The sequence below is a fragment of the Colobus angolensis genome, unplaced genomic scaffold (genome assembly GCF_000951035.1).
Source record: "Colobus angolensis palliatus isolate OR3802 unplaced genomic scaffold, Cang.pa_1.0 Scaffold310, whole genome shotgun sequence".
Taxonomy (NCBI): domain Eukaryota; kingdom Metazoa; phylum Chordata; class Mammalia; order Primates; family Cercopithecidae; genus Colobus; species Colobus angolensis.
The window spans coordinates 3,458,200-3,483,030 of NW_012116378.1; the positions used below are offsets into that span (position 1 = coordinate 3,458,200).

Sequence of the window (24,831 nt, forward strand, 5' to 3'; positions counted from 1 at the left end):
ATCAAGTAGACTTCCTGCCTCGGCCTCCCAAAGTGCTGGGATTACAGGCTTGAGCCACCGCGCCCGGCCTAGAGCAAATTCTTAAACTGCCTGGTGCGTGGCCTTTTGTTATGGCAGCCTGAGCTGACTCTCACAGCGGCTTCTGCACTATGACAGACTTCAGCAGCCGTGACACAGACTGCATGACCCTCAAAGCCTGGGACATTTCCTGTCTGTCCCTGTAAAGAAAGTTTGCTAGCCCCTGGTTTATACTCCTGAGAAAGCAGCAATATAGCCTGATCATCCAACAATTAGCTGTGGTTAACAGTTTCACAACACGGAGAGACGGTGAGGAACTGAGCACGCTTCGTCATATGTCTTTCATAAAGGTGCTCTGGTAGAAAACCTGGGAAACAGAAGCAATGTGATCTTAGGTTCGCTGTCACTAAGTAAGGAGTGCTGTTTATGTAAAAAATAAAATGCTTGGTGGTCCTGCTTGGCTCGAGAAGCCTGATACAAAAGATTCAAACAACAATGGGACTCTTCAATGTTGCTGTTTCTTCCATGCTCTTAAAGTGCCATCTGGCTGGAAGAGAGGAAAAACATCTTTCTGTGTGTGGCAGATCCACTGTCCCTGGCAATGGCAAGAGGGAAACTGGCAACTTAGCCAGCCACGCAGTGGCTGGGGGCCTGGTAACTCCAGGCAGGCGTGGCAGCCAGTATTTTCACTCTTATCAAAACGTGGCCTTCCACCACTCCTGTCTCCACAGATTGGGCTGTGGGTCAGGCACGAGATGTGGGGTATGAGAAGGGGGTTGGGGTGGCTGTTCCAAAATTTCAACCAGGGTGAACTGGTCACATGCACAGAGGAGGGGGGCCAGACTCTTCTTTTCCTGCCCCACAATTGTGGGACCTTATCAATAAAAGGCTGGTGAGAGGTTTTTTTCCTTTTACCTGAGGCAGGTGGCCTTTCCGTCACCCTACTGCACTAGAAACGTTATTAACAATCTGGGAACCTTCCATTAAATGCTGGATCTGATTCTCCAGGGAATTTGTTAGCTGGTGCCTGTGGATGGTAACTTGTCACAGGGCTTGGCTTGGGCTGCAGCCTCATCAGAGGCATCTGGCTGGCTCTCTACACACCAGGAAGTTGTGGAGCCAAGACGTACCAGGTTTAAGACACCAACATCATAGCTCGATTTCAAATAAGGAGGAACACACACACATACACTACACCATGCACAGGCACGCACGCATGCACACACATGCACACGCACATACACTACACCATGCACAGGCACGTACGCACGCACACACATGCACACGCACATACACTACACCATGCACAGGCACGTACGCACGCACACACATGCACACGCACATACACTACACCATGCACACACATGCACGCACGCACACACATGCACGCACACATGCACACGCACATACACTATACCATGCACAGGTACAGGTGCGTGCACACACACACATATACACACAAACGTGCGCACACACGCATGCACACGCACGCACGCACACACTCACATGCACGCACGCGCACACAGGCATATACATGTGCAGATATACACATGTACAACATACATATGCACACATGCATACCCACGCATGCCAGTACACACACACACACACACAGTGCACTATACACGGTGCATATGCTCGCTCTGAACTTGCACCCTTAAGTGGCGTCCCTACGGGTGTATAGAGCAGTAGGTCTAAGTGGAGCAAGTTTTCTGAGTAGAAATTTGGGCTCTCTGTCTGACTTGCCACATACTCATGGGCAATCACCTAACAGGGACTGATGTCCTGGGGTTTTGCAAAGACCAAATAAGCTAGCCAGGCGCGGTGGCTCAAGCCTGTAATCCCAGCACTTTGGGAGGCCGAGACGGGCGGATCACGAGGTCAGGAGATCGAGACCATCCTGGCTAACACGGTGAAACCCCGTCTCTACTAAAAAAACACAAGAAAACTAGCCGGGTGAGGTGGCGGGCGCCTGCAGTCCCAGCTATTCAGGAGGCTGAGGCAGGAGAATGGCGTAAATCCGGGAGGCGGAGCTTGCAGTGAGCTGAGATCCGACCACTGCACTCCAGCCCGGGCGACAGAGCGAGACTCTGTCTCAACAACAACAACAACAAAGACCAAATAAGCCTATGCCTAGTGTCTGGGGCCCAGTGCCCTTGGCAGGAACTGCAAGCTCAATAATTATACCATAATTTGGTCAAAACCCCTGAGCATGGAAAGTTGGAGGCTGAGACTAAAGATGTCCACGAATGAAACACTGTTGTTTATCATGGGCAATAATCATGTGTTACATGAGAGTTCTCAGATTAGCAACGCAGCACGATTTCCTGAAGTGGAAGATGACGGTAAAGAAGGTCAGGTCCAAGGGTTGTGATGGAAAAAATGGAACGGGAAGTTCTTCTGGCCAGATCATAAGCAAACGCTAGAGAGCAGCTTCTAAGACATTTACAGCAGGCAGGGTTTTAAGAAGGCATTCGGATTTGCCCAAGAAGAAAACAATGAACCCAGAGAGGCCCACGGAACTCCCAGAGCCCCTGCACTCACTGACTGAATGTGCTCTGTTCTCTTCCCCATTCACCGCGGCCTCTCTGTTCTTCGATGGATTTTGCTGGGAAACGCTGGCTGAGGTCTTGGTGGCTGCGGTCGCTGCCGCCGTGGCCGCCGCTGCCGCCGCGCTGGCTTGCTGCTGAGCGAGCTTCTCTCGGAATGCCTGCTGCCGCGTCTGCACCACATCAGGCATCACAGCATCTATCAGGGACAGGGACTCTATGGGGCGGCCGTCGAACACTGTGCCATCCTGGGGAAGCAAGCCAAGGTACAGCTGTCAGCTCACGTAGGTGAGGGCTCTGGGAAAGGACTCTGCTCTCCGGGCAGGAGAAGCGCAGGGAAGTGGGGCAGAAACAGCTGGCTCCCAGCAACCAGGGGGCCACGGGGGAAGCAGCATGGACCTGGGCCTGGAAGCCTGGGGTGAAGGGATCCCACGGTGGGCAGGGGGGCAGGGAAGGGGACATGACAAACTGTTGGTAAGAACTAAGTGTGACAGTTGTTCTGAGTGTCAAACCCAACTGGGGCACTGAGGACAAAAAGGCCATTTATTCTTGACAAGAAGTGCTATCCCTGATGGCATGATTCTCAACATGGGGGGAGGGAGCGGTGACTGTGACTCCTTGGGGGGCATCAGGCAACGTCTGGAGACTCTTTTGGCTGTTACAACTAAGGGAGGAGAGGTGCTCCTGGCATCTGGTGGGTGGAACCCAGGGATGCTGCTCAACATCCAACAGTGCCCAGGATGGCCCCACCACAGAGAAACATGCAGCCCCAAATACTGAGTGCCGCGGTGGAGAAGCCCTGCCCAGGTGCCATCGCGAGTGTGCAAAATCTCTGCAAATGACCATCCATTATATGGGAGGGTAACGCTTCAGAAGCAGAGCCCAAATGAGATGCCCACAGCATTTAGGCCTGGATTCTGGGTCCATCTGTCCATGGGATTTAATAAAATAAGCACTTGCTGCTACCTGAAATGACTCCTTGGGTTCAGAGTTAGACTAACTAGAGCCGGGACACGATTGACATCATTTTGTTTTGATTCATGTTTTTCTGACCATCCTTTGATTCTCTGATTTCCATTTACCATGAAAAACTGTCCATACACGTTTAAAAATACAGCAGGAGGTTCTTTCCTTGTGAAGCATGCCAAATATTCAACTCAGGTGGACCTCAATACACCTTGGGGTTGTATCTGGATGTGCAAACACATGTTTATATGCTCTGAACCTGAATTACTTCAGAAACGAGAAAGAACTGAAAGGCTCAGGTTTCAGCTGAATAACTAAATGAAACATCACTCCAAATGATTTCTGATTACAAGACAATATTCAAAATAAAAAAACCAACACAACCTATGTAAAGAACCAGCTGCATCACCACCTCAGGCACTCTTGGCCCTTGATTCCGGCCATGGGGTGGGCAATGGTGACCGATGGGTCCAGACGCTCCCACACCCCCTTCCTCCTTCATATGTTCACACCCAAATGAACAAGCACATGACAAAACATGGTAACTGTCCAAGGTGGTAACATGATGTCCTCATTTTAACTCCGCGGGTACATTGTCTCTTTTTTCCCTTGGAGACAGAGTCTCGCTCTGTCATTCAGGCTGGAGTGCAGGGGCACAGTCATGGCTCACTGCAGCCTCAAACTCCTGGACCAAACTGATCTTCCTGCCTCAGCCTCCCGAATAGCTGGGATTACAAGCATGTGTCACCGCACCTGGTTAATTTTTTTTTTTTTTTTTTTTGTAGAGATAGGGTCTCATTATATTGGCCAGGCAGGTCTAGAACTTCTGGCCTCAGGCAACCCTCCCGCCTTGGCCTCCCAAAGTGCTGGGATTACAGATGTGAACTAACGCCCCTGGCGTGCCTCACTTTTTAATGATTAGAAACCACTGTGACGAATGGGACGGTTTTTCATTAGCCCCTAGAGTGCTAGAATCTGGAGTACCAAGGAAAGGAAATGATGAAGGCTTCTCAACAGATGAGAGGTAGAAGGCAATGAGCAAAGAAAAACAGACTCACAGCCGCCTTGAGATCCGAGGGCTGGCTGGACCTTGGGGACAAGTCCTCTCAGACACACACGTGTGTGTGTGTTTTGCAGTGAAGACACTAGACAGGGCCAGAAGGAGTCAGCGGAAGATCCCGGTCACCAGGGGTTTGCCAGGGAAAAAGGAGCACAAGAGAGGAAAAAACACCGGAATTTCTAAAGCCACAGCTTTGTGAAAAATGGCAGGCAAAAGTGCAAGAAAGAAAACAGGGACTGTGTACAGTGGCTCCCGCCTGTACTCCCAGCACTTTGGGAGGCCAAGGCAGGAGGATCGCTTGAGCCCAGGAGTTCAAGACCAGCAAGACCTCATCTCTACAAAAAATAAAAAAAATTATCTGGATGTGGTGGTGTGTGCCTGTAAGTCCCAGCTGCTCAGGAGGCTAAGTAAGGCAGGAGGATCTTTTGAGCCAGGAGGTTGAGGCTGCAGTGAGCTATAACTGGACCACTGTACTCCCACCTGGGTGACAGAGAGAGACCCTGTCTCAAAAAAAAAAAAAGGAAAAGAAAAAGAAAACAAGATATATTACTTTGTGGTTTTCTAAAAGAGTTATTTAAAAGGTAAAGAGAAAGCAGTGCAACCTGCTGTGAAGGAGAAGGGTTTGTAAGGGCAAGACCAGTTCCCAGAAAGATGGGACAAACGGAATCCTGGAAGAATGTGACTGCCAGGTGGGATGGATCACAGTACATTATGGAAAAGTTCAGTAGAATCACGTGCCTGGGTCAGAGTAGGAGAAAGGGGGCTGAGGGAGGAAGCTGCAGGGGATTGAGAAATCAGGAACCGGGACTGTCTGTGGTCCCAGTGCTTTGGGAGGCTGAGGCAGGAGGATCACTTGAGCCCAGGAGGTCGAGGCTGCGGTAAGCCATGATTGTGCCACTGCACCCTAGCCTGGGCAACAGTGTGAGACTCGGTCTCTAAAAATAAAATAGGGACTCAGGTGAAGGTGGCAAGAAAGTTTGTGGATCCCATTATTCCCCAGAAGTCATGAGGATCTTCACTGCAGAATCATGAGACCAGAATTGGAGGGGACAAGAGAGGGTGAGGTGTGTGGTTTAAAACCAAAACTGGTATAAAATTGGCACAACTGCTCACTGAGGACTAATCTAAAAAGTGGGAGGGGTTCCAAGCCAAGTGCACAATTTTAATGTGCGTTTAATTTTTCCATCCTCCTACCCCATCTGCTCTACAACGAGCCCGGTAATGAAAGCATCCCTTGAGATCCTCATTAACACAAGAGCCATCACCTCTCTGCCCTGACGCAGCCTCTGGTGATGCCCTCTGTTGGGTTCCACTGAAATACAGATTCCACCTGACCATGTGTGGGGCCCCTCTCTAACCAACCTGCTCGAGGAAATCAAGAAGAGAGAGCAAGTCTGTGTAAGTGCAAGGCAAATGTCCACTCCGAAGCCCAGAGCAGCTGAAGATCTTAACAGCCAGTGATTCTACATTTAAGTCAAAAACACGGAGCCATGTGGGAGGGGCACTGGAAGCTTGCTGCTGTGTATCCACACAACCGGTATTAACACAAAGTGGGAAAAAAACCCAACTTACTTTCTTCTTCTTACCTCTAAAATTAATTTTAGAGATAGAGTCTCACTGTGTTGCCCAGGCTGGAGCGTACTGGCGCAATTATAGCTCACTGCGGCCTAACCTCTCAGGCTTGAGTGATCTGATCCTCTGACCTCAGCCTCCCGAGAGCTGGGGCTACAGGTGCATACAATCACACTGGGCTAATTTTTAAATTTTTTTTGTAGAAATGCTGTTTCACCATGTTGTCCAGGCTGGTTTCAAACTCCTGGGATCAAGTAGACTTCCTGCCTCGGCCTCCCAAAGTCCTGGGATTACAGGAAAGAGCCACTGCACCCTGCCGCGGAATTAATCCCAAATGCCTGAGGGAAATGCATGTTAGCTTCCAACGTGTTCCAAGCTCTTGCAGCTTCCCAGGGCTCTGCTGTTTGGGGGCCGCGCCCAGCAGCTACGTACCTCGTTGATACTGATCTCGGCCTCTACATACTGCAGGCCCTTCTGGAGAATGGAGATGAGGGCGGCCGGTGGCACTAGCGTCCCATTGATGTTGGACTGGCTGATGTGGCTCTCAATCCCAAATGTGAAAGCCGAGTGGGAAAAACCTGCAGCAAGAGGGGAAAGCCGAGGTTGAGTGAGACCCGAATGGAAGGAGGGAGGTGCAGCCATTGAGATCTGAGGGTGGCCCGCGGACTTCAGACACACTTAACATTTGCAGGGACAGACACGGCTGCAGAATGCCCAGGAATGCTTCTGATTCGGGTTCAGTAAGGTGGGAAAGGGCAGGGAGAGAGGGAGGCACTTCAGACCCAGGAAGACCAGGATTGGTATGTGATGAAACAAGGGCCTTTAATGGTAAAACCGTTTCAGTGTTATTAAGAACAAAGCAGAACAGACAACAGTTTGCCCTGCATGCCCCAGTTGGACATTTCTGTTACTGAAATTCGGCTCCAGGCTTCCCCTAAACTCCGTGGTTCGTAAGACTCTGCAGGAGCTCACGCTGAAGCCTCTCTGTGTCACCCCTTGAAAGCACACAGGGTACCTTTCTTCAGCCCAAGATGAGGGAAGAGCAAACGCTGGCCCCGAGTGCTCCTGGCACGCGGGGTAAGTGTATCACAACCCAACAACTGAGGATGGAGAAGAGGCTGTTCTGGACTGACTGGTGTGGCACTGAGTCATTTTCTCAAAACACTGGGAATGTTCTCTCTGCTAATGGATGCTGGCTCTTTTCCTCTCCTCCCCCAGTGCATCTCTTTCATTGCCGCTCTAAGGAAGCTGCTGATCAATGATGCTTGGCAATTGAAAGGTGTTTTCAGATCAGCTTTGGATGAAGGCTCTTGAATGAAGCTGTTGGGAAGGGGGTCAGGACTGAATACACAGAAAGCCATGTCTTGCTCTTGTGGATGACGCCTGCTTCAAGGAAAGAAGGCAATGACGCTGGGCATCTATGTGGAAGTCTGGGGGTGATGAGGAAGCTGCGACAGCCCTTCATCAAGGAGAGGGAGGGAGGTAGCATCCTACTGCCAGCAAGCCTAGGCTGCTGCAGGGAGCTTCCTAAAACAGGCAACCCCGCCCGGCAGGGCTGGGTCACTTTGATTGGTGCAGAGGCGGCCTGGGGGTGCACAGGAGCTTGAAATCCTTGGGAGGTGGAGGTCATGGGGGGATCTCGTGTGAGGAACATGAACCCCCAATGCTCGGCTCCCTGGCAACAGGTGGGATGGACACCAAGGCATTCCCATGGTGTGGCTTTCAACTCTCACACTGTTTACATCTCCCATGGATGAGGCAAATGAGCAGGAAGCAAGGAGTTCGGAAAGCAGCCACTCTGCCTCGCTGGTTAGGCCACTCTGCAGGCTGAGAATCTGCTTATCCCAGGAGGCAGGACGGTCAGCCTTGCTGGACAAGTGCTCCTCTTCCGCCGTTTTTCATTCAGCCAATGGGGGGCATTGGCAGCCGGCTTCCCTCTGCCTCCGTATCAGTGCCCTTCGGCCTCTCCTTATCCAAATGCAAACTGACCTTGCAATAAACAAATCGCTCACCAGATGGGAATGTTCCTCCAGGAGAGGAGCTCTGCGCTGTGCTCTCCTTGCTGCTTTCTGACACTTCACTTTTCTCTGTCTACTCTCCCTCCTCCTCAATCCACCCTCTGTTCTGTCCCCATCGCCAGGTTGTAAAGAATATATCAAATGTGTAGTTCAGATTTATCTAACAGGTAAGAGGGTAGCTGCTATTCATTTTACAATCAACTGCACAGAGCCTTGCATATTTTTTTACAAAACTATAACCGCCTACATTAGGTTGCAAAGGAGCCCTTTCCAGTTTCCCCTATCCCCAAGGGTTCCTCCGTCCCTGTGTTTTTGGACGATATAAGCCAAGGCTGTTTACAACAACCTTACCTTTTCCTTCTAACTTGTTTTCTCTCTCTCTATCCACACTTTCCTTTTCCCCTACCCACTCCTACCAAAATGAAGCAACCCACCCTTGGATTCACCAATGTCTCTATTCTCCGCCATGCCATACAGAGTTTTACCTGCAAGCTTTTATCATTGAGGTCTTTGGCAAAGTGTGGAAGAGAAAAACCCCAGTCAATGGATAAAGCAGGACCTCACTGCATTCTTGGCTTGACAATCCACTACATGGAATCTTCCTTATCTATTCTGGGCCACAGTGATTCCTCTCTCATAGACATCATGACTCTCGTGGCTGATGGGGGCCACTCACGTGGCTCCTACTCAATGGCTTTAAGCCTCTCAGCATCATTCTGTCACTGCCCCTTTCCCCTTGAATCAGGTCTCTGAGATCTTCTGAGGGTAACTGACAGGCTCCTGTTGCTCAGTTTGTAGGGGTGGGGCTGAGATCTAAGCCTGGGCAGCCAGAAACCACTCTTAGCCACCATGAAACAGTGTCTAGAAACAACTACTGAAGGCACCAGAATGCAGCATTAGGTGCTGATGACGGCTCCTGACAAGCAAACCTCATGGCTGATGGAGCAACTGTGGAAGGAAAGTCTCACACTCCTGGGATATTTCACTCATCCACTCTCACTCATTCATTCCTGCAAGCAGCACTGGGCCACAGAACTGATACCTGCAGTCACATGCTCTGTGAAACAGAGCCGATTCTCACCACATTATCATCTTCAACCAAATCTGGACACTCTGTCCACTACCTCAGTCTTTGTAGCAGCTGTTTGGAGTTGGTACTGTTTTTGTTTCATACATAAAGGACAAACATTGGAGACATCAGGTAACCCGCCCAAGGATCATGTGATATGACGCCGAACTAAACTGAACTGTAGACTATGTGACCCTGAGATTCCGCTTTTTACTTTACACTCCAAGACCCACACACAGGCACAGGAACCAAAATTCTTGAATTCCCTGCATGGACACAGACTCCATTTCCACCTGGCTGCTCAGCTAGACCACTGGCAGCCCTGAACGGCAGTCAGCTTGGGTGCAGCTCAGGCAACTCAGAAAGAACAGTGTGCAAAGCTCAGTCTAACCCACGGCGAGAGCGTGCCCTTGATTTCTCTCTCATCTGGGTTTTTACTGTTCAGTACATGATTTGGCTGCATAACTTTCTCTCTCTACGTGTTTCTGCTCTCCAACATAGATTTCATTTCTAGATCATATGGAGAACAGTATTCACATTCAATTAAGTCTTTTTGGAACAAAAAGATGAACCAGTAAAGATGGACGAAGGGTGTGGCGCCTGAGACTTCTGCAAAGAGCTGAAAGTCACCTGCTGAAAGGACTATCTATGCAGATGCACAATGACAAATACGCAGGATAAAGTTCTACAGGGGTACCTTGAAGGTCTTTCATCAACTTGGGTCCTCTTTTGGAAAGGGTACGTTGTCATGACTGGAAATTAGGTACTTTCATAAAGACCTGGGAGATGTGCATTCCATGCCATGGTTAACAGAAGTCCTCCTATTTGCTGAAATTTTCACTAGCTGCATTTCTTTGAATGGATCTCTACATGGCCTCTAGAGCAATGGTTTTCAGTCCATTTGCTTGCAAGATGTTCTTACTGATTTCTGGCCATGTGGTCTCATGAAGGCAAGCAGGAGGGCTGGATGGAGAAAATGTCAGCAGCAGGCAGGATGGCCGGGTTCTGTCCTCGTTCTGCCACTGGGTGCCTGGCCCATGTCGCTTCATTTGGCTGGGCTTGCCATTACCTCTTCTGTGGTGTAGGGATAAAATGTACCTTGAGGTGCTGATAAGACACATAGATGGGACAGCAGCCAGACTCCCGAAACATTTGATGGAGAGAAGACCACAGTGAGTGGAAAGGTTGCTGTCCCAGCTTTCCTTGTTGGAACGATAAGGATGTCAGATGAAATGGCCGCTAGGATTATTTGCTAGTTCTGATATTCATTCTGGGACAGGAAGATGCCTGCTACATTCTGAATGTTTGTGTCTCCCTCAACGATTTGTAAGTGGGAGACAAATCCCCAACGTGACAGTATTAAGAGGTGGGGCCTTCAGGAAGCAATTAAATCATGAGGGCTCCACCCTCGTGAATGGGATCAGTGCCCCTATAAAAGAGCCTCAAGCAAGCTTCCCTGCCCCTTCCACCATGTGAAGACACAGAAGGAGCCATCCACGAGAAACAGCACCTCACTGGACACCAAATCTGCTGGCGTCTCGATCTTGGACTTCCCAGCCTCCAGAACTGTGAGCAATACATTTTGGTTGTATATAAATTACCCAGTCTAAGGTATTGGTTACAGCCCATACAAACTAAGACAATGCCCAAGGACTATGTAATAGAGGCTGCTTGACCACTTCCTCTTAGGCCACAGTTGCTGGAACTAGGTAGCAGGGTACTGCAGAAGGTAATGCCTGCCTCCATGCCTGCCAGCATCTCACCCGTCACACTTGGACTCCAGGGCTAATGGGCGCATTCATTTGCAGTCTGCCAGAGTGGTGAGACTTCGGTACCTTGTGCCTCCTCTGCTTTCCCGCATCTCTGAACACATCTCTTCTGCCCAACAAGACATCCACAGGAACAAAGACCAGAATGTCAATGACAGACAAAGCACCAAGGACTGCCCCTGCGGCAGATGCAGAAGTAGTTAAAGGGCAGGAGAATAAAGGGCTTGGTGGTACCTTGATGAAAGATCGTGTGAGGGTGATGCGTTAGTGTCCTTGGTGTCACCAGTAGGCTAGCCTAGAGACATTCCTGAAGACGCTAGGCTTGCCACCTACTTAGGAGGCATATCCCTGATGAATCTCCTGACAGCAGGGTTTCTCAACCACAGCCTGGCTGACTTTGAGGCTGGCTCATTCTTTGCTGTGGCGGACACAGTCCCATGCGTTGTACGATGTTGAACGGCACCCCCAGCCTCTACCCACTAGATGCCAATAGCACACTCCCACATTTTGGTAACAACCAAAAATGTTTCCAGATATTGTCCCATCAACCCCACCATGGTTGGGGAATTGACACCCTGAGAGGCCACTACCCCCAGCTCTACTCTCCTTACATTTCTGCTTGGTTCTTGCTTGTTGCTATTGAAAAGCAAGCCACCCTCTGCATGCAATTGGTCACAGACCTTAGATAACAGACAGTAATAGAGCATAATCAGATGAGATAAAACTATTCCCAGGGAGAAAAAATGAGTATAATCATGATCAACTGAAAGGCTTACACAAAGGACGGCATTTTATAAAGGATGGTGGGATCTTCCATGTGAAGTCCTGTCCATTTGGAATAAAAGCTGTAATAGTCTCACAAGAGAGGGACAGTCTGTGTAAGAATTTGTCTCATCTAACTAGGCAACATAAACAGATTTAAAACAAACCAAGTACATGTATTATGTTTCTTGCAATTATGACACTGCTAAACCATACCCCTCACAAATGACTTCACAAACCATTTGAGTTATATAGTGAACTACTATGCCCAGCTAATGTTGGCCTGATTCATCAGCAGAATCTGGTAAGTTACCAGTCACTGGCCTTCAGATATACTGCTTATTTGGCAGAGAAAAGTAGAATTTAATACTCAGGCAGCTGTGGGGTTGGTTTTGCATCTTCAGCTAAAACAAATACCAAGGGTATCAATTTGTAGCATTAAAACTGGAATTTTTATTAAGTATTCAACAGATTTACACACTTGTAATACCGACAGCTATCCAAAGCTGATGGGCACCATCTGCTATCTGTGCATTGTCTAGATCATGGGCTTGCAAACTGAGGCCTACAGACCAAGTGTGGCTCACTGCCAGTGTGTGTCATTAAAGTTTTATTGAGATACGACCACACCCATGAGTTGATGTGTTACCTATGGCTATTTTCACGCCACAATGGGAGAGTTGAGTAGGTGCAACAGAGACCACATGGCTCACAAAGCTGAGGATATTTACTATCTGCTCCTCTACAGGAAAAGTGTGCTGACCTAATTTTATATACAGTTGACTCTCCATATCCGATAGTTCTGTGTCCACCAATTCAACCAACCACAGATCAAAAATATCCAGAAAAAAACCAACAAAAATACGATGATCATAATACAAATAAAAAACCAATGCAATACAACAAACGCAGTATTGACATTGTATTAGGTATTATAAGTAATGTAGAGCTGATTGAAAGTTTACAGGAGGATGTGCATAGACTATATGTAACTACTATGCCATTTTGTATCAGGGACTTGAGTATCTATGGATTTTGATATTAAAGGAGGTCCTGGAACCGATCCCCCATGAATACCCAGGGATGACTGTACGCATATAGTACCAGTAAGTCAATGTCATGGCCTCCCAGATGCCCTGCCTCTGTCTTCTCCGTATCTCTGCTATACACCTGTCTTCTCTTTGCCACCACTCTGGTCCTGGGACCTCATCCTCTCTCAGCCCTTTGTTCATCTCTCCCCTTCTAATATGCCTGACAATAACAGCAATAACAATGATAGCTGGTGTTTAGTGAGCACTTTCTTGGTGTCAGGCAATAGCATGCAAGCTTTGCATGTGCTGCCCAATGCAACACAAAACCACTGCAGCAACTTCCCTGATCACCATAAGCCACCTATTGCTTTCCTTTTCCAAAGCAGTCGAGGGCCAGCAGGCCTGGACGAGCTGCCTCACCTCAGCATGGCCTTCCAAGCCTCTGGTACACTGTTCTGAGCCAGCTCTCACCATGCTCCAAACATATGCCTGTCTTCCCATAGGATGACTTCACTCATTTTGGTCTCTTGATCTGGACCAATAGTTCTCCAGTGAGGCTGTTTTTGTCCCCCAAGAAGAAGACATCTGGCAATGTCTGGGTGGGTGGGTGTCTACGTGCTACAGGCAACACGCAGGTGGATGCCAAGGATGTGGTTAAACATCCTACCATCCACAAGGCAGTCTACCATGTCAAAAAATGATCCAGCCCCAGCTGGGCGCAGTGGCTCATGCCTGTAATCCCAGCACTTAGAGAGGCTGAAGAGGGTGGATTATTTGAGGCCAGGAGACTATCCTGGCCAACATGGTGAAACCCCGTCTCTGCTAAAAACAAAAATTAGCTGGGCAGGTGGTACATGCCTGTGGTTCCAGCTACTTGGGAGGTGGAGGCAGGAGAATCTCTTGAACCTGGGAGGCAGAGGTTGCAGTGAGCCAAGATCGTGATACTGCACTCCAGCCTGGGCAACAGAGTTAAGACTCTGTTAAAAAAAAAAAAAGATCCATCCCCAAATTTCAAAGTGCAAGGGCAGGAAACTCTGCTTTAGAATTCCCTTATCCACCCCTGCCAAGCTTCTCAGTGATTATGGCTGCAGCCAGGCCTCCCTTCCCCACAGCAGCCTTCCTCGTGCTCTCTACAGATGTGACTGCCCTCTTCTCCGAGCTCCCTTAGGCCTCCTCCCCATCCTTGCGTTTTATCATGGCGCCGTGCGCTACGTCCTATGTTTCCCATGCATCTCCTGGCTTCTGAAAAGACTGACGCCCTTTGAAGGCAGGAAACCTGTTGTAATTCACTTTGTAACACACAGACCACTCCTCCTTAGTACTGCTGAGAAGACTGATGATGAATGGCTCAGAGAAACTGGTCAACTGATGTCAATGAAGGGTGATAAAAAACGGAATAAAACTAAGTCCTCAATACTTTTAGAATAGAGAACTTGGAAGAAAAAGGATAAGAATTGATTTAGGCCCAACAGCAAATAAAAAAAAAACTGAGTTTTTTGACAAAGAGAAGAAAGAAGGAATGAAGGATCATACCGGATGCAATGCCATAAGAATTTGGTACCAATCTCTTAGGCTTATAGAGAGAACACATTTAACCAGGTGCTCTGAGGCCTGGATCTGCCCTTATCAATTTTCCCAGCTTCCTTTTCTGACCAATGGACAGGTGGAATTCAATGATCTACAAGGTCCCTTTCAATTCTAAAATCCTACGTAGAGAAAATGAATTACCTTACGGTGCCAACAAAACCTGAAAGGTTTTAATTTCTGGAGGTGACTGAGTGACAACACAAAGAGGCTAATGCCATTGAAAGAATTTATTACTCAGCTCCCAAGGAAGGGAGTATGCTGGGGCATGCCACACCATGCCATACAGGGCAACAAGAAACCTTGTTGTTCTTGGTCACACACAGGGACCAAGAAGCCAAGAGAGAGGGAGGAACTAGGAGTGTACCTTTATGACTACAGTAGTTAGGGAGTAAAGGGGTGGGGACATCCCTTATTGGATAGGAAGTGAAAATACATGTTAGAGTTTGTGGCTGGGAGTTTTATAATGTGATTTTGGCATGCCTGCGAAAGCCACCTTATGAGAGGTAAACAACTTTGGTTGTTGGTCTAGCTCTATGATCAGTGGATACCCAACAGCCACTGGTTAACATACTTGTCCAATCTAGTGGGCTAAAGAGAAGGGGTTTTACAATATAGTCATTATGAAACCAGAACGTACATGTAGCACTTCCTTTTGTTTCTGCAAATGCTGACATTTTTCCAACCTCCCTATTCATAGCGGAGTCAGCACAGCTTCTCCTCAGTCAATACTTCCCGGATCATAAAGGTTTCTCCAGCAGGACTGCAGCTGCCTGGAAAGCTGCCCACTTTCCTCTCAGTGCTGGGACAAGGTGGCGGAGGTGGGGAGGGTGTGATAAAAATAAAGATGGAAGAGAGGCCAAGGATGAGGAAGTGGGAGCTGGGATGAAAAATCAAATGGTGAAGAAAACACAGACACACACGTACACTCTCATGGAGTTAGGAACAGTAAACAGAAAAGGCAAGAGAATTAGAAATCCTATCTTCATCTGTGGGGCGAATTCACTACCGGTTCCCTTCACTTCAACAGTGATGGATTAGTCTCACCAGAGAATTACATTTTCTGCCCAAGAAGCAGTTCTTATCATATGTAAACTCCAGTTATATCCACGGTAAAAAGCAAAAAAAAATATGCTGGGGAGAATTCTTTCTGCCTTTGCAGTCTATATCACTGAACATGTTCATATCAGCTTTCCATTTTAATGTGTTTACATGACAAAAATCCTCAAGGCCCAGTCCTCAACTCCCATCCTAACCCCCGACAACATTTTCCTACAGAAAACAGAGTGCAGTGAGAACATTTTGACGTGCTGCAGACCTGTTTGAGATGACCCACCGTAACATGGAATTTAGTGTAAAATGAAGCTGCCTCGGATGGCGTCCAAAAGAAATACCAGAAGGATCTCGTTAAAATAGGGTTTTGCCATAACATCTGGCCTGGACCCCAAGGGTGGCGGCTGAATACAGCTCAGGCCGCTGACGAGCTCAGAACAGGCGCCCTTGCCAAGACTATTTTCATATCCTCTAGATGTGGGGAGCATCCAGGAGGGAAAAGCATTACTCAGGCCATAAACTCACATGGCTACTTCCTCCCAGGGCAATGGGGGGCTAGGACAATGAGACAACCTTGGAGGGGCCTCGGCTGGGATAGGGGGTTCTGCTTCCTGGAAATGCTCACATTGTAGTGGAGGTGATGCCAGGAGAAGCCTCAGCTCCTGCTGCAAGTCAACTACTAGGAAGAGCTAGGCTCAGAGACGCTCATGTCCTCCAGCCCTACAGTGTGCTCTCCAGCAGCTTGGAACACTCATGAATTCTGAATTCAACATTTGGAAATTGGAAGACAGCATGAATGCTAAACCAGAGATTTACAATGGATAGCACCATTGCAAATCACACTCAAACAACAGTCAAGATATGACTTTGGGAATATAAGAGAAAGCAATTTGGAAGATGGAGAAATTAACTCACACTGTTAAACAATCACAACACAACTCCTGTTCTCACATTGGGGGATTTCTTCCAGTCCCTTTTCTCTACGTATCTTAATTTCTTTTTTTTTTTTTTGAGATGGAGTTTCACTCTTGTTGCTCAAGCTGGAGTACAATGGCACAATCTCGGCTCACTGCAACTTCTACCTCGCAGGCTCAAGTGATTCTCCTGCCTCAGCCTCTCAAGTAGCTGGGATCACAGGTGTGTGCCACCAAGCCCGGGTGATTTTTGTATTTTTAGTAGAAATGGGGTTTCATTTCATGTTAGCCAGGCTGGTCTCGAACTCCTGACCCTCAGGTGATCCACCTGCCTCGGCCTCCCAAAGTGCTGGGATTATCTGCTGGGCGTGAGCCACCGCCCCTGGCCTGTGCATCTTAATTTATATGTATAATCATCATGGTTACAGAGTATTGTATCTCTGTTCTCTTTTACCTAACACACTATAAGCATTTTCCCTGGTTGCTGGTTGGTTTTGACAGTCACCTCTGTGGTTACTGATTTTTCACCAAGCAGGCAGGTCATCCTTTACTCACACTATGTCCAGTTTGATCTTTCAACAATGAATCAATGGCTTCTAACTGGACAGGTTCCCACGTCTCAGCTGGTGTTAATCTGCCACTAACCCTACTTGCCAGCATCTTTTCCTCCTTCCTGCCATCATGTGTCCTAGGTCCCCATCACCAAGATGGCGCATTCTCCTCAAAAATAACGGCTTTTGCTCTTTGTTTTTCTTGAAGTGCTCTTCTTACTTTGCCTAAAAACTTCTGGTTCAAATCCAGCTCAGATGGCACTCTATGCCCTTTCTCAAGCTGCTGGGGAAAAGGTGACGACTACTGCATTCCTGGACATCAAGTATTCTCTGGGGGCCTCCACATTTCTGATGGTACTCAAAATAATTTTAAGTAGCGTGAGGGCAAATGTTTGCAATTTAATAGCTATTGGAATGTACGTTATGCGAACAACAGAACTAAATGAAACTAGTATACTAATATGTATTGGTATATTTAATAAGAGGCAACTGTTTCAAGTTAAGACAAATATTAAGAAAATACTCCAGGTGTACGCAAATACAGTGAAAATTCAGATAACGAGCAAAGAACTACGATTGGCACTGGGTGTGGTGGCTTATGCCTGTAATCCCAGCACTTTGCAAGGTCGAGGTGGAAGGATCATTCCAAAAAAGCCAGGGGTTTGACACCGGACTGGGCAACAAAATGAGACCCTATCTCTACAAAAAATAAAAATAATTAGTTGAGGAGTGTGGTGGCACGTGCCTGCACTCACAGTCACTCGGGGGGCTGAGGAGGGAGGATCATTTGCGCCCAGGAGGCTGAGGCTACGGTGAGCCATGATTGTGCCACTGCACTCCCAGCCTGGGCAACAGAGAGAGACTCTGTCTTTAAAAAACAATAAATAGGTCAGGTGCAGTGACGCATGCTTGTAATCCTAGCACTTTTGGAGGTGAAGGTGGGTGAATCACTTGATCCCAGGAGTTCGAGACTAGTCTGGGCAACATGGTGAAACACTGCCTCTATAAACACTACGAAAAATTAGCTGGGTGTGGTAGCACATTCCTGTGGTCCCAGCTACTTGGGAGACTGAGGTGGGAGGACTGCTTGAGCCCAGGGGGTTGAGGCTGCAGTGAGCCAAGATCATGCCACTGCATTCCAGCCTGGGCAACGCAGTGAGACCCTGTCTCACACAAAAAATATATATGGGGCAGGGGGAGGAGGGCAGGCAGCCCTTTCTCTGCTGTGCTGCCCATTGCAACCTTAATTCATATTTTCATATTTCCTGTAATAAATCTGTTTTTTAAAAATTAGAAATGTATGTATTATCTTGTTGTATTGTTATCTTTAATTGTTGTTTTCCTATTTATTATTATTATTATTATTTTTGAGAAGGAATTTTGCTCGTTGCCCAGGCTGGGGTGCAGTGGCACCATCTTGGCTCACTGCAACCTCTGCCTCCCGGGTTCAAGCGATTCTCCTGCCTCAGCCTCCCAAGTAACTGGGATTACAGTCATGCGCCACTATGTCCAGCTAATTTTGTAGTTTTAGTAGAGATGGGGTTTCACTATGCTGGACAGGCTGGTCTCAAACTCCTGACCTCAGGTGATCCACCCACCTCGGCCTCCCGAAGTGCTGGGATTACAGGTGTGAGCCACCGTGCCTAGCCCCCAGTTTATTTTTGATCCACAGTTGGTTGAATTTGTGGATGGGGAACCTGTGCATGTGGAGGGTCGACTGTATTTGAAAGCATCACGTAGTACATGATAGCTATATAGATAGATAGATAGATACATATATATATACTTTTTATTACATTTTTTTCAATGAATGATGAATAAATGAAAAAATGAGAAAGATTCCAAAGCCAGATGGATGATGTTCTGAATCCCAGCTGTATGACCTCCTTGAGGTGACTTGGGTAGGCCAGGACCTTCTCAGTACCTTGGGTTTCTCATCTGTAAATGAGGATGGAGCTGTTTCTACTTCCCAGGGATTGGTAGGAATAAACAGTTTCATCTGTCAATATTTAGAATCATGCCTGGCACACAGCAAGTACTTGATACATGCAAGATATTGTTACTACAACAAAGCAGTGATGGGGGGATGGGGTAACACTGACAAGGGTGGGATATCTGGGTGCCAGGTGGTGGGGAGGGAACTGAAGACAAGGAGACAGTAGGAAAGATACGACGGAAAAAAATGTTTGAACACAATCCTGATGTTTTTCTACTGAACAGTGCTAATTCTGAACGCTTCTCTCTGCCCTTCTAAATTCATATATTGAAATCTAAGCCCCAAGGGGATGGCATTAGGAAGTGGGGCCTTTGGGAGGTGATGAGGGTGGAGCCCTCATGAATGGGATGAGTATCCTTATACAAGAGACCCCAGAGAGTTCCCTTGCCTCTTTCACCATGTGGGGACACAGCAAGAAGGCGCCATCTATGAACCAGGAAGCGGGTCCCCACCAGACACCGAATCTCCCACACCCTGATCTTGGACTCCCAGCCTGCAGAAATGTGAGAAAAAAAAAAATCTCTGTTGTTTATGGTATTTTGTCACAGCAGCTCGAATGGGCTAAGACAAAGAGTGACATAATCATAGGGTGGAGGAAGCTTATCTTTGGAGTGGACAGACCGTGGTAGGGAAATGGTGATGGTACCAAGTGTGAGATTACATTAAAGAGTGCCCATGAAGTGTCATTCAAAATATCAGTATGGATGGCAATGGAGAAGTTGGGGATACACATCGTGACTTGGAGGGGAGGAGTCACTGGAGAGATTGGGAGGGGACACTCAGACTTGGGGGATCAGTAGAGAGATTGGGGATGGGACTCAGACTTGAGGAGCATGGGAGTGGCATATTACTATAGGCACAGATGTGGGAGGGGAAAAAAGAACATCATCTTGGGGGCAGTAGTAGTTGAGAAGTGAATGGAGAAGGAGGCACCAGCAAAGGGATGTACAGAGACTTCAGGGAAGAGGGACAGTGTTGTGTCTGACAGTTCAGACAACTCGCTTGCTATTCAGTCTGGAAAGCAAGAAAGGAAATGGAATTTGGCGTAAAACATATCAATGCTAGACACTTTTAAGGTCACATTAGAATTTCAGAGCAGGCAAGTCTTGAACGTAACGGTGAATAAACTCGGAAGACAGGCACCTTGGTTAGTGGCTATTTCATCTTATCTAAAACAGGAAATGTGGACTCTCTTAGACATTTTCACATCGTCACCAATTTTTAAAGTAGGAAGTGAAATTTAAGGCTTATGTGCATCTTCAACAGAATCTAACCTTTTTTGTGGGTGTCAATACCAATGGAGATTTTTTCACTACACTGACAAGATGTATACTTAAACAACTGAAATTTATACTCATCTGATTTTCATTCTAACTGCTTTTTCTCCCCGTAACAAATTAATGAGTGTAAGAACGGCAAGTCTTAATTTAGAACAATAAACTTAGAAAAGATCGCACAACTGAAATTGTACTGGAACCGGGAGAGTGGAATGGTTATGAACATCTGGAACTAAGAACTTCCGGATTCCTGCATTTTGCTACTGTAAGTGGTTATAATCACACCAAGAGAACAGTTTAGCAAAACAGTCTTTTCAAACAGTTTGTTTGCAACTAGCACAGTTATGAGAGGGTTGGTAATTGAACAATTAGCCCTTTCATAACCTCCCATGTGAGCAGAGGCTCTGCAAACCTCCACCACTGTATTTAGCAAAGGGAGAATAGACATACTTGGTGGAGGAGGATCAACTGTTCATGCCGCACAGCTGGCCAGGGTGATGTGCTATTCTTTTCTATATGAAAGGCCTGGGTATCACGTTCTCCAGCTACTTACCCACTCCTACGCATTCGTAGAAGTTAAGTTTTTAACACTGACATCTAACATATGCATAAATGCACAAATGACAGATACAGAACCTCACCCAGGTTTCCATGTGGCCTGGGCCTGAAGTGGTGTGGATAGTCATGTATTCTCCTATTTTCCTTCTGAACCCCTCGGCATGGGCCGCATGTCCATAGGAATGGCTCCCAAATAAAAACCCTGAGCGCCAAGGTTCAGGTGAGCTTCCCTGGCTGGCCACTCTCCTGCACGTGGCCAATCATATATTCTTCTGGGAGAATTGAGAGCCTCTCTGTAACTCCACCGGGGGTGGCCACCTGCAAGTTGTGCCTAGTTTCACCTGGACTTCGTGCCGTGTGCCTTTTCCCCTTGCTGACTTTCATCTGTATCACTTCACTGTAATAAACCACAAGTGTGGCAGGTACTGAGTCTGTGAGCCATTTCAGCAAACCACTGGGCCTGAGGGTGATCTTGGGGGTCCCAACACACCAGCAAAATGTGCTGCTCTCACTTAATGAGATCACATCAAGGTATAAGACATTACTGCCTTGTAGAGTTTCAGGGTGCTTTCATCGTCTACTAATGTGGACATTTTATTCAGGTCTTCCTTATTTTATTATTTGATGAAACTAATGTTTTCCTTTATTATTCCTAAAGCAAAGACTGCCAACACCTCAAAGAAATGCTGGCCTTCACTGTTTCATAAAGATTCTTTTTTTAAACAAGGATACACATTAGCAATGTAAAAGAGCCGCTGCAGTCAAAAAATATTTTTAGAGACTCAGCTGAACAATAAGCCCTGAACTTTTGTTTAAATTAAGATAGCTGAACCATTAAAATGATTTCCTGAATCCATGGAAACGTGTCTTGCATAAGAAGGCATTCCACGGCCCTAGGAAACACAGTGGAATCTACAGAGTAATTTGTCAGCTACTAGGATTACAGTGGGCAAAGCCACTTAATCATTTTTGTAGATGCAATTATTCACAAATATTAAGAGTAATGTAACCACCCAATGGATTCCCCTCGCCCGCTGCCTAGACAGAGCTGATTTATCGAGACAGGGGAATTGTAATGAAGAGTTTAATTCATGCAGAGCCGGCTGTACGGGAGACTGGAGTTTTGTTAGTACTCAAATCAGTCTCTCCGAAAGCTCAAAGATTAGGGTTTTTAAAGATAGTTTGGTGGGCAGCGGGGTAGGGTAGGGAGCATGCTGACTGGTTGGGTTGGAGATGAAATCATAGGGAATTGTAGCTGTCCTCTTATGCTGAGTCAGTTCCTCGGTGGGTGGGGGGGGCCGCAGGACCGGTTGTTCACAGGTCCAAGTGGGGCAATCTCGTTGTCAGAAATGCAAACACCTGAAAAGACATCTCAAAGGCCAATCTCAGGTTCTACAACAGTGATATTATCTTCAAGAGTAATTAGGGAAGATGCAAATCTTCGCTGCCGGCACAATGGCTAATGGCGTAACGGTAAATTACTTAGAATTCAAGCCCCTCTCATTCTAACTTGGTGGCCTTTCATTAGTTTTACAACAACATTTAGTTTTGGGGAAGGACTATTATTTAAACTATAAACTAAATTTTCCCCCCAAGTTAGCTTGGCCCATGGCCAGGAATGAGCAGAGACAGTCAACCTGTGAGCTAGAAGCAAGACAGTCAGCCACGTCACTTTGCTCTCACTGTCAACACTTTCTCAGTTAATTATAATTTTTGCAAAGGTGGTTTCAATCCCTCCCTTTGGGTTTTATAACATCTTATTCTTAAGGTGTGGGCTATGAAGATGGAAACAGAAGAGACGACTGCGCTAACTTCTTCCTGCTGATAGTGGGCAGACTGGGTGCAGCTGTAGACCCCAAGGTAAAAGCAGTGGAACCCCTTTGCAGCTGTCTGCATGTACTCACATGTGCCTGGTTGGGGTTTCAAGGCTTGCATGACAAAGGCATTAGGATGTTCCTCTGTAGTTTTGGCACAGCATTTAAGTGAACAGTGCACTACAAGGTCCTATAGGATAGAGTGGAAGTCCTCGCTTCTGAAGCCTTTGTAGACTTGACCTTAAGCTCTGGGGGAGAACATCTCTCTCAGAGAGAGGAACATCTCTGAGAACCAATCAGACATGGGGCGGCTCGCAGAGAGATCTGGGCCAGTGGTTGTTAGACAGACAAATTGGGAGGGACAGGAAAGAGCACATTTACATATATCGCTCCATATTCTTTTTAAGTCAGTTTCCTAGTCCTGAGACTAGCTGTTTAATTAAACAGCTGTTTCCCATATCAGGAGGTGGCAATGCAGATGGGTTAGGCCTCTTCAGTTATAGATGAAGAAGGCAGTGAAAATCTGAAATGTTTTTGTCGCCTATATTACGAGGAATAAGCTTCAGCTTGCAGGGCCTCACGAACAAAGTAGTAGCATTTTATTGAGTCCAAGTTGGAAAAGGGGAAGAAAAATCTGAAAGCATTAGTTTAGGGACTTGTAGCCCACGAAGAATTCGGGGTTAACAGAAAATAATGAAAACTCAAAAAGTTTATAGTTTTTTGAAACATAAGTTTTCTCTCTCCAGCCCCCATTTTTATGAAAGACAAATCATAGTGAGACAAATTTACTTGCAAAGTAAGTCTTAGTCTTATTATGCTTGGACTGATTATTCGTATAAAGCGCAGCAAGAATAATTATTTGCCATAATAGGCTCTTTCCTCCACCCAAGGTCTCAAGATAACTTGGGGCTCCCTAGGCCTGCCAGAAAATAACATTCTTTACTTACCACAGGTCAGGAACCCTGTACAGAAACCGCACAGACAAGGTATGAGGCGTTTTCCTGAGGGGCTTCTGTTGGCTCTATAAGTCAACTTTGATTCCTTAAAGCAGTCTGTTTATATTTGAATACATGCCATTCCAGTCAAAGCCTTGGTAAAATAACCAGTGTTTCTAATTCTGTTCTGTTACAAAAGAGAACAGATTCTTACTGCACTTATGCAAGTAACTATACTGCCATAAGTTGAGAATACTCAAATAGTTTCTATAAATTCTGCAGAAATCAGGTAGAGAAAAAGCAACATGCTCCAAATTTTGCTCACAGTAAATTTTGCACAAGTTTATCTTACTCAGTTGCTAAAAGTGGTAAATAGCTCAAAAGAAAAGCACTTTCTTGATTCTGAACAACAAAGGGATTGGCAATGTTTAACACATCAGCTCTTCACGAGAGTCCCAAAAGTTTGGGGTTTTTCTTCCTATTCCAATGGCACAATTTCTAAAGTTATCAGAGACCTGCATTCAAGAGTACCTGTCAGAGTCCTATAGCTGAATGTAACAACTGCCTTCTAAAAAGGAGCAACACAAGACAGTAATTGTCTATGGATGACAGACGTCTCAGGACCAGCCATAAAGATGCAGTCAACAAGGAATTCTGGTCATCTCTGTGACACACAACAATTTAACATAACAATTACAATTATTAATAACATACACTGAAACATCAGAATTATAGGAATCTTACACAGGTTTGTAACACACACGAATAGCATATTTATATGAATATAACCCAAAGAAAGTTAAACACCATCTTACATTTGACAATGCTTCCTGCATGATTTTAATATATCAAATAAGCCAAATATATCTCTTTTGGACTTTAGGTGTCCTACTTTTTTTTTTAAAACATAACCTAGAATTTGATCTTGGTAGTTTGTCAAATATCAAAGGTTTCAAACACTAGATATTACAAAATAGGATCCCAGGTCACAGTATACCTAAGTCATTCATTCAGCCAAAATGATAACTCAAAAATTTTATGAAGGAAAAAGTCTTTACTTTGATAGGAGCCTCAGCTTTCCAAACAACAGGACCCAATGAAGATGGCATGAAGCCAACTGAATCTGTCTCTTTTCTTTCCCCTCTTCCTTTTCCCTGCCATTTACTCAAAGGGGCAAACAAAAACCTTTCATATCCCTTAATATTACACGAAAATCTTGTTTAAAAGAAAAAGCAAAATTTCACCTTTGCATTTGTATACTATTAATGTTAAACCCAATTCGTAATAAAACCTTATAAACAAATCTATATAATCTTTTTTTTTTTTTTTTTTTTT

At 46.3% G+C, this 24,831-nt stretch overlaps 1 protein-coding gene across 3 annotated transcripts in view; it reads right to left on the reverse strand.

Moving 5' to 3' along the window:
• TBL1X (transducin (beta)-like 1X-linked) overlaps positions 1-24,831 on the reverse strand; it is a 260,115-nt gene that overhangs the window by 29,607 nt on the left and 205,677 nt on the right. For all 3 annotated transcript variants that reach the window (XM_011950906.1, XM_011950905.1, XM_011950907.1), the window contains 2 exons: positions 6,598-6,743; positions 2,563-2,815 (listed from right to left, as the gene is read on the reverse strand). In XM_011950906.1, coding sequence (XP_011806296.1) covers positions 2,563-2,815; positions 6,598-6,743 — 399 coding nt within the window. The remainder of the gene's footprint in view (positions 1-2,562; positions 2,816-6,597; positions 6,744-24,831) is intronic.